General features: G+C 38.0%; 1 protein-coding gene across 2 annotated transcripts in view; it reads right to left on the bottom strand.

Moving 5' to 3' along the window:
- Positions 1–437: 437 nt before the first annotated feature.
- NT5DC1 (5'-nucleotidase domain containing 1) overlaps positions 438–17,322 on the bottom strand; it is a 122,492-nt gene continuing 105,607 nt past the window's right edge. For both annotated transcript variants that reach the window (XM_024756674.1, XM_024756672.1), the window contains exons 9-12: positions 13,589–13,707; positions 12,336–12,488; positions 7,698–7,866; positions 438–2,129 (exon numbers count right to left, since the gene is read on the bottom strand). In XM_024756674.1, coding sequence (XP_024612442.1) covers positions 2,014–2,129; positions 7,698–7,866; positions 12,336–12,488; positions 13,589–13,707 — 557 coding nt within the window. In that variant the 3' untranslated portion in view covers positions 438–2,013. The remainder of the gene's footprint in view (positions 2,130–7,697; positions 7,867–12,335; positions 12,489–13,588; positions 13,708–17,322) is intronic.

The raw sequence follows: 17,322 nt of genomic DNA on the forward strand, positions 1-17,322 counted from the left end.
GCTTTTCTTCTCTAATATCCTCTTTTAAATTTTAAATATACCATTTTTGATGATTAGTTTTACTCTTCATATACAATTAGAAACACTTTTTAGAAACAAATAAAAAATTTTTAAAGTCTAATTACAGTCCAACAGAAGCACTGACTGACTCTGCTAGAAAAGTGGGAGGAAACTTGGATATAAACTCTTAACCATCTTTTTGACAAGATGGAAAAAACTAAGGTGAGATTAGGTGGTAACTTGTTCAGATTTCTTTGGTAGCTACTGGTAAAAGTAGGACTAGAACTTCTGACTTGAGTGAATTTTTTTCACTCTTCAGTGGCCAAAAAAATGCAATTAACTTCTTACCTTGGAGTTCGCGTTTTTCATATTAACAAGAGCAGTTTATAAGCATTTAAAGATGTATTATTCTTTGCCATTGACAAAATAAACATGCATAAGGAAAAACAGCTTTATTTTTAAAAGAAATCAAATGTCTACTGAAAGTTTACATGAAACAGCATCTTTCACTTAAGCCCTAAGCTTGATTATGTATGCTCTTTATTATATTCCAGTAAGATTTTGGAATTCAGTTTCAAAGACAATCACATTTATTAGTAGATATTGAAGAAAGCTACTGACTTTGAGGAAAAAAAATCAGTAACTGTTTACCTACCCTGAGATACTCATCCCCACAATATATTTGGGATTATGTGAGCACTTAAAAATTTAACAAAATACTTAACTTCATTGCATCCATCAATATGTTAAATTCTCTGCTACAATCCAAGTAAAATGATGGTGACCAGTGTTTTCTGATATGTCCATGATGGACAGGGTAAAATTACAGCATAAAGAGTAGCCAAGAATTTATATTGTAAACATTATCTGGGTCCAAACATCTTGCAGCAAACAGCAACTAATATGACTATACATTAGCACATCGAACACAGTAATCCTGGATTGTAGTATAACTATAAAACCTCTTAAAGCAATTTTTCTCAACCTCTCTTTTCATTATCCACCCCCCTGCCCTAGGAGAAAAATATTTAATAAATTTAACTTTAAGAAATTAATACTAAGGAATAAGATTTTATTGAGTAGGGTTGAGATATGGAGGACCATAATCCATTGCATTACACTAAGATTTTTTTCACCCCAAGAACCAATTTTTGCCCCACTGAGAATACATGCCTTAGAGTGAAGTAAACAGCCTTTAACATTATTAGGGAGGAAAAAAACCCTAATGGGTAACATTGGAGGCTGAAATAGTTGGCTTCTCTATCATCCCTGTCCCATTATGGCTGTGTAGTCTCAGAAGACATCATGTCTACTTCCTTGCTTTGGTAACCACAAAAATAGCATAGTTAAAATAATTTAATCTTACTAGACTTGGTGTTCTGAACTTTAAGTTGAAACAACAGGTGTAGATCAGTTGTTCTCAATTCTGGCTGCATTTTCCTGGGGCATATTAAAGACATCAATGCTCATCTGTATCCCCAGACCAATTAAACCAATGTCTGCAGGTTATGGTCTAGTCAATGGTTCTTGAACTTTAGTAGTGTGAACCACACTGTAATTAAGCACAGATTGCTGGGTCCCATTCCCAGAGTTTCTGATTCTGTATGTCTGGGATGGGGCCTGTAAATTTGCATTTCTATCAAGTTTGCAAGTGCTGCTATGCTAGTGGTTTGGGGAACACACTTTGAGAACCACTGGTCTAGGCAAATGTGTAAATATGCATGTGTATGTATATATATCCCCAGGTGATTCTAATCTCAGAACTGCTAGTATAGAAAATATTAATAAGATTCTTTTCAGTTCTAAGATATTGAGATTTTAACATAATGAGAGTTGTTGGGTATCAAGATGATCTCTATAGAAAGGAGACCTATGGAAAAACATACCAATTTCTTGGTCACTTCATTAAGAATTTGTTTCTATAAAGCATTTTACAGTAGTTTTTGAAAATTAACATTTTTACAGTACATTTGCTGTACATATGTCTTCACTTCATTTTTCAGTAAACATAGTTTATTTGGTTGTCAGTTTCCCATCATTTGATAAGACCAATGGAGGGTTTGGATAATAGCCTGCTGTTTTTGAATTGTTTGAAGAGAAACTTGTAAATTTGTAGTCCAGGGGTAATTCTGGGGAAAAAAAAAAGATTCTGCATATTTCAAAAGAACTTTCATAAATATAAACAAATCAAAATTTGATAGTCATTGATAATAAAACATTTTTAGTTTCATAATTTTAATATTTCTTTTGTCACCTGGATAGGTTGTGTGCTGTAACTGGTAAATGAGAACTAATAATCTTCATAGCCCTTATTAATAGTTACTAAGAATAATCTTTGAATGCTTAGCTAAATAAGAATTCTAATATGCACAATATGGCAACGTTTTCCATCTGATAAGCATCACACACACACACACATGCACATACACAAACACACAGCCACAAGAGGGGGGAGAGAACATAAAATTCATACTTTATTGATGGTGGGACGCTGTGACATCTGCAATATAAGTATCTCAAAAGCTGGCCTTCAGATATTTTCTTCCCAAGCTTCTTCAAAGAACCATTACCAGAAATATTACAAGTGAAACGTTATATGTCATGTAATGATAGTCATTCCACATGCAGATACTGGGTAGTCATCCTTATTTCACAAATTTCACATGTAAAACATTATTTGGTAGTACTCAGTATTTTGAAAATGATACTAACATAAAAATGATACTTTATATTAAATGCCAGTGAGAGTTATTAAGACCCAAATAGTTAATCCTTATGAGGAGAAAACTAGTGCTAAAGATTGGGCAGAAGGAACACTGCCTTTCTGAGGCCAGAGAAAGCTAAGATTACTATAAACAGAAAAACATTCGTATTAGTGAATTTCACTGGTCTTCACTGCTTCAAATTAGCTGGAGCATATTTTGAGCCATTAAAAAGGCTCATTAAAAGGCATTGGAAAGTACATTGATTAAAAACTGAGTTTCTAAAATAGTGCATCTGAGGTCCTGGATTTCTTATAAGCCACAAAAATGATACAGGCTGCGAGCTGACCCAGCCACCTCTTTCTCTGTATTTCCTACACACATCCTAAAGTAAATGTTTTAAAAGCTGTTATAAGGTTAAAATGATTACATTATCAAAATGCTTATAAACCAACCATCATGGTAATGTATATTGCAAACTTTTATAACATCTATAAAAATACCTCCTAAGCATTTAAATGTCAATGAGAGAACCACATCTAACAGAATATTGACGAATAAAGAAACATTACATGAATACAAAAAAGGGGGAATATCAGGTTTGTTTTTCATTTCCTATCTCATTTAAAACAAAAATTTTATTCTCTCAGGTAGCAGAAAAAGTCTACTAAGGTTAAGAAATCTGGGTATGGAATAGCCAAACTGAGATCAGATTACTATTGTGTTAAAACAAGTACGAACAAGTACGTCCAGATTGGGGATTCAACAAGAGGGAGACATTTGCATGTCTTAGAAAAGTCACTGTTGGGTGCTTTTTGGAAGAAAAGAGAATGGTAGACAAAGAACCAAATTCTTGTTTACCACAATGATGTTCTATTAAACTCTGTGTACTAAATACACCATAATATCAACCACATTATCTAATAATTAAATGAAGAGAACCAAAATGAACAAATATTCTTAAACAGTAAGTTCAGTGTAAAACAACACAGAAACAGAGCAACTCTCGGGACTTTTTTAAAAGATACTGGCAGGATAACATTTACATAAAGATCCTATCTTCAACAGGTCTAAAGCCATGACCATCACACCATTTTTCTTTCAGCCATTTTTCTTACTTGGAGGTCAGTTACACAGTACTTCCAAATTTACTGAATATGTTACTGAAATAATAAATTTCAAATTCTGTGTGAGATATAATTTCCTTATGAGAATGTGATCGTAAGCAATGAGTGCTAAGTTAAAGAGAGATGAACACTTTGCTTTCTGAGGCAATGTCTTGGACCTCAAAATCGACAATCAAATATAACTTACCAACCCTCTAACTCTCCCCCCACCCCAAATCGACTCCTTTAGCTTTGTCTGACTACTGGTGAGTCCAAGTATTTTGTCCTAAGAGAAGTTAGAAGACAAAGGCTCTGCCAAATTCTTTTCCAGGGTGCTGAGGAAGAAAGCTTTTGGAAAGTGAAAATGGGAGCCACACTGATGTTACTACTGCTTCCTTAAGGAGAAGTGATTACCCCAGAAGACAGACAGGGGATTATTTTCCCATTTTTTGAGAAATATTTAAATCCTGGAATAATGGAGAGTCACTTTTCCTTGACTCTTTTACTATTTCACAACTATATCCCACTGAACAGTTTCTATCCAGGTATTTTAGAATAATTCAGTGACTTCTATTATCACACAACCCTACTCTCTCACTATAAATTTGAGTCACTTTGAAGGAAAGAAAGAGTGAAATATAAAAAATTGAAAATAATAGTTTAGTCCTGGGACAGTCCCTCCCTTCAAGTTACAGGGTCCATTTTTTTAATAGGAAAATTGTATATGAAAGGAAGAAATATATTCTTTAATTTTATGTGTGTAAGCATGGAACAAAATGAAAAAAAAATCTTTTGAAACTGGTGAGAATGAGATATTTCAGTGAGTAAGATATATTGACATACTGGATTTGTATAATGGCATAGAGGATGGACCTTTTGGAAGGTCACACATATCTTAGGGTCATATCATCCTACCAATAAATATCAGATAAATATCTTGCTTTACTTTCTCTCATATCCACCCTGTGAGGGTGGTATACCCAGTTTAAGGAAGAAGAATCTGAGGTTCAAAAAAAAGTAGACTTCCACTTCTGAATTGGAGCTGAGACAATTAGAAAAGCTGGATAAAATAAAAACATCAGAGTGAAGTTATTGGGGAGCTGAAGAGGCAACTAAGACCCGAGGACAAACACTTTCTGGGAAGGAACAAGCAGCAGTGAAGTGAGCCAACATTCTGCCACAGCTTTTCCCTTTAGGCACCAGAATTCTGGCTGGGGGCAGGGCAGAGGCAGTTACTAGCAGCAGAAAAACCAGAAGAGATTTTGGCAGTCTTGAAGGGCTACAGAGACAAAAAGTGAGGGGCTGGAACCTGCTATAAACAAAGGGGTGGAGAACCGGATTCTAGACTCAAGCCCTTCAAGGGAACTTCAGGAAACTAAGAAGCAAGCAGAAACATACCCCTCTAAAGCACAGTAGATTTTTCAGCAGTCTCTTGGTATTGAGAAAACAGGGAGGGATTAAATTCTGACCTGAGAGAAGGGAGGGTGAATACCTCGGACTTTCAGTGACACTATTTCTGAAACCAGAATTTATTATTATGAAGTGATTCTCTTTCATGTTAAGGGATTTTTTTTCCTTCACATTAATCAGAGCTAACTCTAACTTTCTTTTGGTTACCATTAACATGGTATTGTCTCTTTCTATCTTGATATTCAAACTTTATGCATCCCATTCTCCCCATTTTTCTCTCCATTTTTGTTTTTTTTTGGGGAGGGGGGTTAAAATTATCTTACATAATTAGTTCGATACATGTATCATTACAATGCTTTTGGTAGTTATCTTAGAGATTACGAGATGCATTTTTGACTTAATATCTAACATACTCTCATCTTTGCCATATAATAAAGGATGTTAGAACACATTTAACTCCAGCTGTCCCATTTTGTGATTTATATGCCATTGGTGTCATATGTCTTAAAATTCTTTATTTAAACCCCATAGGATTTTTAAAAATTGTTTCTAACTGTAAATATTCATTTTAATTTATTCATACATCCTTTTGTTGCTGTATATTCACTTCTTCTTTCATCTCCAGTCTTCCAAGAGGGATCATTCTCACTTTTGCATGAAGAACAAGACCCTTTAGTATCTTCTATATAGTGCAGGTCTTCTAGAGATACATTTTCTCCATTTTTGTCTGTCTAAGAATATTTTTCTTTTATTCTTTAATGATATCTTTACTTGGTATAGAATTCCATCAAGACTGACAAGCATTTTCTTTCAGCAATTTAAAGATATCATTCTACTGTCTTTTGGCTTCTTTTGTTTCTGGGAAGAGTGAGATGTCAGATGTCTAACACTTATGAAGTACTCCTTTGAAATCAATCTGTCTTTATTCTCTGACTGCTTTTAATATTTCTTAATTATCTGGTCTTTAGCAGTTACCTTTGGGATTTCCCTTTATGTATTGTGTTTCAGTTCTTTGGGCTACTTAAACCTTTGGCTTATTTTCTTTCATCATTTTTGGAAAGCTTGTTGTAGCTATTGCTTTTGGCTTATTCTCTCATCGCCTAAGTTTCTAATTATAGGAATCTTATTCCTTCTCATTATATCTCCTGTGTCTCTTAGTCCCTCTTCCGTATCTTCCATGCTTTTTTCTCTTCAGGCTTCATTGTGGCTATTTTCTTTTGGCCTATTTTCCAGCGTACTAATTCACTTTTCCTGTGTCTAATCTTCTGTTAAACCCATCCATTAAGTTCTTAATTTTTACTTTTTAATATTTCAATTTTAGAATTTCCACTTTTTACTAGTTTTTATATAGCTACCAAATTTCTCATTCCTTTCTTTTCTGTACTTGAACCTGGTTATTTCTCTTAGTGTAGTCTCGTACCCTTGTGTGCCTGGTTATTTTTCATCATGTGCTGAACCTTGTATTGTTTTTTGAAACAATTTGAGTCCTAGAATGATGTTATCTTCCTCAAAAGAGAAGCGTCCTTAATTCTTACCAGGTGCCTTGGGGCACTACCAATCTAGAATCTCCTCAATCCAGTTTTAGGGATTCAGCTGATTTAAAGCTGAGCTTCAGTTCCTGTGAATGCCTACTTCTAATTCATCCTTCAGAGTCTCAGCAGAGATTGAGAAAGTCCACCAGGCCCACCCCTCCTTTGGCAGGCCCTACCTTCCACTTTCTACCCCTGTAGGTTCATGAAACTATGAAAAGGCCACTCATTTCTTTGAGTGCCTTCTCCTGAGTTAGCAAATGGGGGGAAAAGTAGCCCCCAAAGTCAGGTTCACCTTACTTGGCCTCCTTAGCATCCTGTCCTGGTAACTCTTCCCTAGCTTTCTCCTATGACTCCAGGCAGACTTAAAAAAAAAAGGTACAGCATTTGTAGTTGGCTTCAGCGGACAGGCAGGTCTTAATTACCTAAACTGCCATGTCTAGGTGTTACCCAAGAAAAATCTATAAATGCCATGGGAAAATTTTCTTCTTTTAAAGAAAAGAATTCTAGGGCTTCCCTGGTGGTGCAGTGGTTAAGAATCCACCTGCCAATGCAGGAGGCATGGGTTTGAGCCCTGGTCCGGGAAGATCCCATATGCCGCGGAGCAACTAAGCCCGTGTGCCACAACTACTGAGCCTGCACTCTAGAGCCCGCAAGCCACAACTACTGAGCCCGTGTGCTGCAACTACTGAAGCTCGCATGCCTAGAACCGGTGCTCCACAACAGGAGAAGCCACCGCAATGAGAAGCCCGTGCATCGCAACGAAGAGTAGCCCCCAATCGCCACAACTAGAGAAAAGAACATGCACAGCAACAAAGACCCAACACAGCCAAAAAAATAAAATAAATTCATAAAAAAATAAATTAAAAAAAAGAAAGAAAAGAATTCTAGTACTTCAGGTCATTACTGTCCAGCAGCAGGTAAAGCTTTATAAGTATTATCCACCTTACCTGCTATTGCTTCAATACTTGGAATTGCAATAGTGCTGTAAGCACTGATTCTCTTACAAGACCATGTATAAACCAAGGAATCTTCTGTATTTTCCAGTCCGGAAACTGAATCAATAAAAAAAGAGCCCCATTTTTTAGATAATCTATTTAGAGGCTTTGCCTTCGGTCCCTGAAACAAGAAATAGAATAACGAAACTGTGATTAATTAGTGTTCAACCTCATTATAAGTTTTTTACACCAATAAGTAAATCAAAATAGAACTGTGTAGGAATTTTAGTTGTTTAACTTTATTTAACCAGACTATATACTGTATAAAAAGTAAAACAAAACTTTGTAGTCCTTTAATGTTTTCTCCTCTGGCTTTGTTTGGGAACCCCTTTCTCATCCTTTGGGATCTGGCTTGGATGCCACCCAGGATATTTTCCTTGATTTCCCACAGCTGGGTTGGATTAGGTCTCCTCCATTTTCTCACACTCTGAATTTAACCCTAATATGGTACTTCTCATAGTATCTTGCAATTATCATACTATTTACTTTTCGCCCTGGACAGATTATAAACTACAGAAGGTTAGGAACTATCTCATGTATTAGTGTATCCTTAAAGGCTTAGTGCCTAGGACATAGCAGGCACAGAAATGTTGTAGACTAAATAAAACTCATTCAAAAAATACTTCTCAGTGTTTTATGGGTATAGTATAAAACTAAGAATTGAAAAAAACCCTATCACGTCCATAGAATTTGGATTATAAAATCTGTCATCCTTTTCTGATGAAAACTTCATTTTGGAGCAGCAAAGAGTCCTAAATATGCCTTTAGATTCATGATTCTTTGCGCTGGAACTCACTTTGTGAAGCAAGATGAACGTATGTGTTTTTCACGTGATGGTGTTTAGAAATCACTTAGCAAGAATCTATCTGGATTTCACCAAAGATATTTAAGAGCAGTATGGAATATAAATATCTATGCTTCTGTGTGTACATTTAAGGTGTATTTAGATATAATTTCTCAAGGTGTAAAGAGAAGTTTATAGTGTCACTTTGATTTACTTCATTGTCTTTTCTAAAATAATGAGTGTGAGAAGAAATGACCCACATCTCACAGGCTATATGTAGATAATGGTTCTGCCAACACTGAGTGGTAATCTGGGCTGCACATTATTCCTTTGAAAAGAGGAAAACAGACCTGTTTACTCTTTCTGGTTCAATGTATTATGGATGCTGTTATTGTCTAAATGTTTGTGTCCTTCTAAAATTCATATGTTGAAATCCTAACCCCCAAGATGATGGAATTATGAGGTGAGGCCTTGAAAAGGTGCTTAGGGGTCATGAGGGGGGAGCCCTCATGAAGCCCTCATGATTAGTGTCCTTATAAAAGAGATCCCAGAAAGCTACCTTCTCCCTTCTGCCATGTGAGGGTACAGGGAGAAGATGGTGGTCTATGAGGAAGTGGGCCCTCACCAGACAATGAATCAGCTGGCACCATGATCTTGGACTTCCCAGTCTCTAGAACTCTGAGAAATACATATTTGTTGTTTATAAGCCAGCCAGTCTATGGTATTTTGTTACAGCAGCCAAAATGGACAGATGCTAATCTTTGTTTATTCTGATGCTAAAGTTTTAATGACTCATTTTCTCAAATATAAAATATATATATCACTAATCAAAAGAATCATGCCATTTCTTGAATATATCAACAAGGAGCACTCCTATTTTCATTGAGCCTTTATCTTATAGATTTCATCCCTTAATGGTAAGTGTTCTCACCAAGTTTCTATCTTCTCTTCTTCTCTTTCTCTCTTGTCTCTCTCCCTTGGACATCTCTCAATTTTCCTCGCTTATCCTAACCTATCTCCCAAACCAGTTTGATCTCATCCTCCAGCTATTTCAAAGAAATGGGATTCAACATTAAACCAATCACATCTCTCTCCTCACAAAAACGTCTCTCCTCAAAAAACCAGGTCTTTCTCATGACTTCCATATTTATACGAATAAAACCCACCAATTCCAGTTGGCTGCGCTTAAAAACCATCGATGTTTTCCGTCTCAGCTCCTACCACCAGCACCCAGCTAGTTGTACATCCGCCATGTACTCTCTCCATCTCTTTCTCACTAGTGCCCACTGTTCATGTTTGTATCACCTCTAGCTGGGCTGCTGGGACAGCCCGCCACAGCATCCCTTCCCATGTGCTGAGCCCATCCTTCACACAGCTGCTAAACGAAAGCTTCGCCCCTGTTGCCTGAACACCAAACACTGCTAGTGATGCCTTTGGCTGACAAACCTACACATCTGCTATTTTACGGTCAAGACTGTGTACTGAAGCCTGTACATTACAATCTCTGTACACTTATTCATGTTACTTCCTGAACCAAGAATGTTATTTCCATCAGTTGAAAATGTACCTGTCCTTCAATGTTTACCTCACATTCTACATTTTTTATAAAATTTTCCCTAATTCTCCTCAACGAAGTATCCATCCTGTCTTGTTTGTAATTCTTTTATAATTTGTACCCTCTGGAGGCAGTTATGCTTTATTTGTACACGCAAGCTCCCTGACCCCTTTTATCCACAGACTAATATGTTCTGTTAAAAGGATCTGTGTATGATTCTATTATAAGTCCCTGATATTCATAGTAGGGAGGCTTGCACAAATTAAAAACTTAGTATATGTTGAACAAGACAATGGTGTCAGACTGGTCATTTAATGACTGGCCTTATTAAGATATCTCTGCTAATCCAATAAGTTCTTACTTATGTCTGATAGTTGTGATGAAAGTTTTGAGTACTCTTCTGAAATATGTGTATGTGTGTGTACACCCAACAGAGAGCTACCAAATCCTGTCTCTTCAGTCACAGTGGGTGGATTTATTAAGGACATACATGTTCAATGGAGCAGGGCTGGGGTGGGGAGGTGGAGTGTGATGATGAAGGAACATTATTTCAATTCTATCTTGGGAAATAAAATCTTCAAGCTGTTGACTCACTGTTTCCTGTCGAAGAGCCAATTATTAACTCTTTGTTCATGATGTGTTTATAACTAATTAACAAGAAAAGGGGTCTGTGGGAGAAGGATGGAGCTACCGTCTATGTAATGCTAAAGGAAACATTCCCACTGATTCTTCATTTCCTTATTACTGTCTGTGCATTCTCAAATCATTTTGAAGAAACCAAATCTCCTTATTTCTCTTTAGGGGAAACCTCCTCCCAAATCCCTCAGATTAGAAGCCCAACCTCCTGGAAGGTTATTTTAAAGCTCTTTTTAACTCAGTCCACAGAACTTCCAATGTCACACTGAAGACCAAATGCTACTCAGTGGAAACCTTGTAGAAACCTGACCCCTTTATTCTAACATTCAGTTGCATCTACTTATAGCTATCTTTTTTTTTTTTTTTTTGCGGTATGCGGGCCTCTCACTGTTGTGGCCTCTCCTGTTGCAGAGCGCGGGCTCCAGACGCGCAGGCTCAGCGGCCATGGCTCACGGGCCCAGCCGCTCTGTGGCATGTGGGATCTTCCCGGACTGGGGCACGAACCCGTGTCCCCTGCATCGGCAGGGGGACTCTCAACCACTGTGCCGCCAGGGGAGCCCTCTTTTTTTTTTTTTTTTTGCGGTATGCGGGCCTCTCACTGTTGTGGCCTCTCCTGTTGCAGAGCGCGGGCTCCAGACGCGCAGGCTCAGCGGCCATGGCTCACGGGCCCAGCCGCTCTGTGGCATGTGGGATCTTCCCGGACTGGGGCACGAACCCGTGTCCCCTGCATCGGCAGGGGGACTCTCAACCACTGTGCCGCCAGGGAAGCCCTCTTTTTTTTTTTTTTTTTAAATAAATAGACTTTATTTCTTAGAAGTTTTAGGTTTCCAGATAAATAGAGCATCTCCTTCCCCCCTGAGCCCCGGGGCACCCACTGGTCTTTTCCAGGATGTCATATAGTTGTATGTAGTATGCAGCCTTTTCGGAACTGGCTTCTTTCACTTAGTAATATGCACTTAAGGTTACTCCACGTTTTTCCATGCTTGATAGTTTCTTTTGATTGTTATTTTTTGATTGGATATTTGTTTTTTGACTTGTGTTTTCCCTTCTTTTTAGATTGTTCCACTGGAATGAATTTAGGAAAATGCATTTTATTTTCTGACCTTTCTTCTTTTCTGCTTATTTTTGCTTTTATACACTATTTTCCCTTTCTAGATTTATGACGTATTTTACTTTTCTTTCCCTCAAGTCTTTACCTATGTTCATTTTGGGTGGCTCAGGAGTAAGCTTAAGGGAGCTACCAATTTTGTTAAGTTAGACCATGAAGTGAGAGCACAAGGGCTTTCATGGCCAAGCAAAAGAGGTAGAGTGTAACCACAGCGAGTCAGGATCTGGCCGCCTCATCATCAGCCAGAACACGGCCACGGTGCCACAGCACTGGATGAAAGTAGAGAACTCGGAAGACAGACATTACAGACCATTACGTTAATGGTCAACAGCATTTATCTTGGCATCACTTAAGAACTATCCACAAGATCAACTGTAGAGCTGAGATGGCATGAAGATCACAGTAAGTGCCAACAGATTTCATCTCTCTTGGCACAAACAAGCACTTTCTAAGATACGTGAAACACAAGGCTTTTCTTTCAAGGAAAGAACCAAAGGAGACCCTTACCTCATATTTTCCTTTCTTCTCTAGAGGCTCTGAGTCCTCAGGCTTCCCGTCTCTGTCCCCTCTGAGCTCTTCCAGGATGAGGACTGTCTCCCAATTACTGTAATGACAGGCTGGGAAAATATCTGAATGCATGCTGTCACCAAAGTAAACAACCTGTAAGTCAGAGAGCAAATTCTGTTTGAGACATGAGAATTGTGAAAGAGTAGTGTTCATTTTATAGAAGGCAGAAGAAAATCCCTCAACAGGTATCAGAGTTAAGTGATGTAAAAGTTGCGGAGACGTCTTAAATTTCCTTGAATAACTTCACAGGTGACCTGTCCTATTTGATTCACAAGGGGTCAGGTTTAAGAAGTTACACAGTTCATCTGCAGGTAGAAGAAAGGCAGAAGGTAAGTGAATTCAATTTTCTGAAATGAAAATGAAAGAGCCCATATGGTTACAGTTAAACCTGCCCCTGGAATTGAAGAGCTGGTGAAATATTGGAGACAACCTGTTACAGAGGGTTAGATTAGCAAGAATGCACAACACAACCAATTTACCAGTTTCTGGGCGCCACCCAGACCTGCTGAAACAGAATCTCTGAGACTGGGTGGGCTTGGGCAGGTGGACTCTGGGACCCTTCCCAGGCATTCTGAGGCAAAGCCTCATTGATCTAGTCCATGTCTCTTAATTTACAGATGAGGAAACAAGGTTAAGGGAACACGAACTAGAACCTCCAAGGCAGGAGTCCCCAGGGGGCTGTGACAGTGTACGAGCCAGTGGAGTAGGGCTCAGTGACCCACTGACCCTCCTTCTCATGGGGCTCCCGGCAAACGTTTTTTAGAAGAAAGCATCCTGCTGTTAAAAATATACCAACGTCCAACATCAACCATGTGGCCAGGATGTTAAAAGCTAATGTGTCTTCAGTCTATAGTATAATCAGTTACTGCTTGTTTTACACATAAAAATGTTCCTGATGGACAGTTATCAGGATAACATTCCTCGGTAACCCACACACTATTCCACTGTATCTCTCAGGTCTGTGGCCTCCTACTTGGAATATCTGTTTTTCTCTGTTACAGAGAAAGACTCATGGTACATGAACAAAGGAAAGGCTTATTTAAGCAGAAGAGGTAGGCAAGGAGGTTGGCAGACAGGCAGAGGCAGGTGATTCCCTCACAGATAACTATGCTGAAGGCATTTAGAGTTATGGTTTCAGTTTACAAGGGCTTATATCTCCAAACCCTTGTAAACTGGGCTCAGTCAGAAAATACCTTGGGTTCAGGTTTGCCAGTCATTTTCTTCAGAAGTTCATAAAGGTGGACCGCATTCCCTTGGGAGTACCAGCCAGGTTTATCCAGAGATGGCAGGGCCTCTTGTTCCTCGTCATTCTCTGAAAGCACAGTTGGACAATCACATACTTTTTAATCAAGTGATAGCACCCAGCTGGACAGACCACACTCTGGCATGGCTGTAGGACACGTACAAGAAGGAACCATGTGGGGATGGGAGCTAGCATTCAGCGATCACCTATATATCATGAGCACTTCATGGACGTAAATATATATACTTTTCAAAGATTTTTTTTTAAGAGCGGTTTTACGTTCACAGCAAAATTGAGAGGAAGGTACAGAGATATCCTACAAACCCTCTTCCCTCACAAAGGCAGAGTCTCCCCCATTGTTGGTGATGAAAAATGAGTCCAACATATCACAATGATACGAGTGAACTCCTCCAGAACAAGGAATTCTAAAACCACATTTACAGATAATTAAAGCCATATCACAGCAACTGCCAGCTTAAGGTCAAGAGACATTTATGCCTATTTGGTTGACATTTCAGCAGCCATGTTTTCATTCTTCTACACAATCTAAAGAGTAGTTGAAAAACCAACCACGTATTAGCTTAACATTAAGAGTCTAATGCATAGTAGACTCAGCATATTCCTGGAGAAACACAGTGAAAACCAATTATTTCTCACGTCTGTCTGTCTGTCTGTACTTAGCACAGAATGTCTTACCATGTAAATAATGTGGGTTTGATGGCAACTGGGAAATGAGTAATTTACGCAAATATTTTTGAAAGCAAATGTACATTTGATATGTAGAGGCCCACTGTACAGGAACAGTGGGAAGGGCATCTTTCCATTGCTTATTAAAAACAAATCTACAGAATCATAATTTCTCACATATTGGGACTCAGTAATTAACAAAAAGGAAAAAAAACCTTCTTTATACAAAGACCAAAACAAAATACTCACTTTACACAAACCCCTCCCTCCCCTCCCCGTTTCCAGCTCCCACACTGGAAGCTGCTCTGCAGGGTACTAATTCATGCAGGGCAGCTTCCAGGGCTCTGGTGGAACCTCCATAACTGGGAAGCTGTGGGACTCAGAAAACTATTAATTCCAGCAGCAGGGAGCCAGTGTGGGCTGTGAAAGCATCAGAGCCGAAGTGGAAGCAACACAGTCCAAGGGAATAAACTCAAGGAAGCTTCAAGCACAATCTTTATAAACCCAAACATTTTCACACCTCTTTTCATGGTCTATGGGAAACAGTTATATGAACTTTCATTTTCACATAAAATAAATAAATGTGCCCTGCAAGCAGTACAATGATGACACTGATTTGAAATAGTTTACTTTAAAAGTATATTAGAAGATAATAAATACAATAGATAAAAAACAGAGGAAGACAAAGGGGATAAGAGAGTGACTGTGATTTGTTTCCTCAGTTTTAAAATGGGATAATAACAGTACTTCCCTCACAGAGTGAGTGTATAAGTGAATTAATACAGATGAAGCACATGGAAGAGTGTGGGCCACGTAGGGTTGAAGAAGTCTTAGCTGCTATCCCTTCATTTCACAGGCGCAGAAACTGATATCTGGAGAAGCTAAGGAATCTGCCTAAAGTTACCAAACTGCTACAATCACCCCTCAAAGGACTTCAAATTAGGGCTAGAAGACAAGGAGTAACACAACAATCAATGAAAGCAAATAGTAAATCAAACTAAAACTCTTTTGAAAACTATAATTTGCTTCTGGATACAGCTGTGTTTTACAATAACAAAGTAAATCTCGTTTTTTAACTGTAAGACCATACGGACAAGTAAAAACAAAAAAACAAAACAGTACGTTTTTAGTCAGCATAATAGTTACAAAATTAATATGGGGAAATGACAGTCAAGGCTATGGCTGACAGCCTTGAAGAAAGCAAGCTCCATGACTCAGATAAGACAGAGAGCCAGAGAACTCATGTGCCTGGGCCTGACTGGTGTGATGTCAGAACTGGCTCCTGCGGCAGCTCCCAGCAGCTTCTCCCAAACTCCCAGAGCCTTTGGTGTTACTACCTTACCAATGTTATAAAATTATAGTATGTATTTGTGTGATGTTTTTGAATCAGTAATACATTTAAGTCTTTTTAAAAGACTCAATTTTGAACTCTACCTGCTATGTGCTCACCTCTTCTGCAAAAGGTAATCATTCTTTTATGCATATAAAAGCAAATATAAATATATATTCTCTTTCTCCACTTTTGAAATACATTTATTGAGGTATAATTGACATACAATAAACTGAGCATAAAGCATACAATTCGATTAGTCTGGGCACATGTATATATCTATTATGAGCTGAACTGTGGTCCCCTCAAATTCATATGCTGAAGCACTAACCCTGTTCCCCAGAATGTGACTGTACTTGGAGACAGGGCCTTTAAAGAGGTGACTGAGCTAAAATGAGGCCATGGGGTGGGCCCTAATCCAATACTATTGGCGTCCTCATAGAAAGAGGAAATTAGGACACATAATTAGGCAATTAGGACACAGAAGAAAGACCATGTGATGCTACAGGGAGAAGATGCCCATCTATACGCCAAGAAGAAAGGCCTCGGAAGAAACCAATCTTTTTGACACCTTGACCTCAGACTTCTAGCCTCCAGAACTGTGAAAAAAGAAATTTCCATTGTTTCAGCCACTCAGTCTGTGGTATTTTGTTACAGTAGCCCTAGCAAACTAATACAACACCCATGACCCCATCTCCCTTTTAAATGCAAATATCAGCATATTCGGCACACTGTTCTGTAACTTGATATTTTAAAACCTTATTTTATTGATAATATGTTGTGATCTGCCTGTTTTTTAAAATTCCATGATTTATTTAAGTCTTTTTTTGATAGACATGTGAAATGTTGTTACAAGGAAAAAGTTACAAACATGACAGAATTCGCCTGGTGGGATCAAACAAAATCCCACCAGGATTTCTTTCTTTTCTTCTTTCACTCTTTATTTCAACAATCTTTCACAAACCAATTTACGTAGAGGGATATGGCAGTGAACTAAGATGGTGTGAGTTCTTGAGCTCAGAATGTTTATTTTCTAGGAGCGACTTCTGACTTGCTAGGGGTTTACTTAACAGTGATTTATGATTAAAATATATTTATAATTGTTTTGATTTCTAGGACTCCTTCTAATATGAACTTCACTAAACAGTTCATATTTGCTTTATACATCTCTTCTTCAATTTTGAGCTAGAAAAATTTCTCACCAATTATGGATTTACATACACACTTTTTCTCCATTGTTTTTGGAATGGGCAGTAAGATACTTTTCAAGTAAAATACCTCCTAAAATGCCTGCCTGTGTTGGGGACTATAAAATGGAAATTATACTATTAAAGAAAATAAATACTTTACCAGTGAGCTGGAGCAAATTTCATAAACAGAAAGTGAAACTCCTACTCTTACCCTTTATCTACTTTGGCTTTGGTCATTTAGTTAAATATGCTTAACTAACTAGCTCATTTCCACACCTAAAATGATAGGAAGTTTATTTCTTTTCAGAATAACAACCTTCAATTAAATGTACTCACTAAGACATTCTCTTGGTCTTACTAAAGTACGTCTTGGTGATCTGACCAGTAGCATCTGTTTCAACAGAAAATCTGTTTAGAAATGCAAATCGAAGCCTTTTGCCCAGCCCCACTGGATCAGAATCTCCATTTTAACAAGAT

The sequence above is a fragment of the Neophocaena asiaeorientalis genome, unplaced genomic scaffold (genome assembly GCF_003031525.2).
Source record: "Neophocaena asiaeorientalis asiaeorientalis breed wild unplaced genomic scaffold, Neophocaena_asiaeorientalis_V1.1 scaffold125, whole genome shotgun sequence".
Taxonomy (NCBI): Eukaryota; Metazoa; Chordata; class Mammalia; order Artiodactyla; family Phocoenidae; genus Neophocaena; species Neophocaena asiaeorientalis.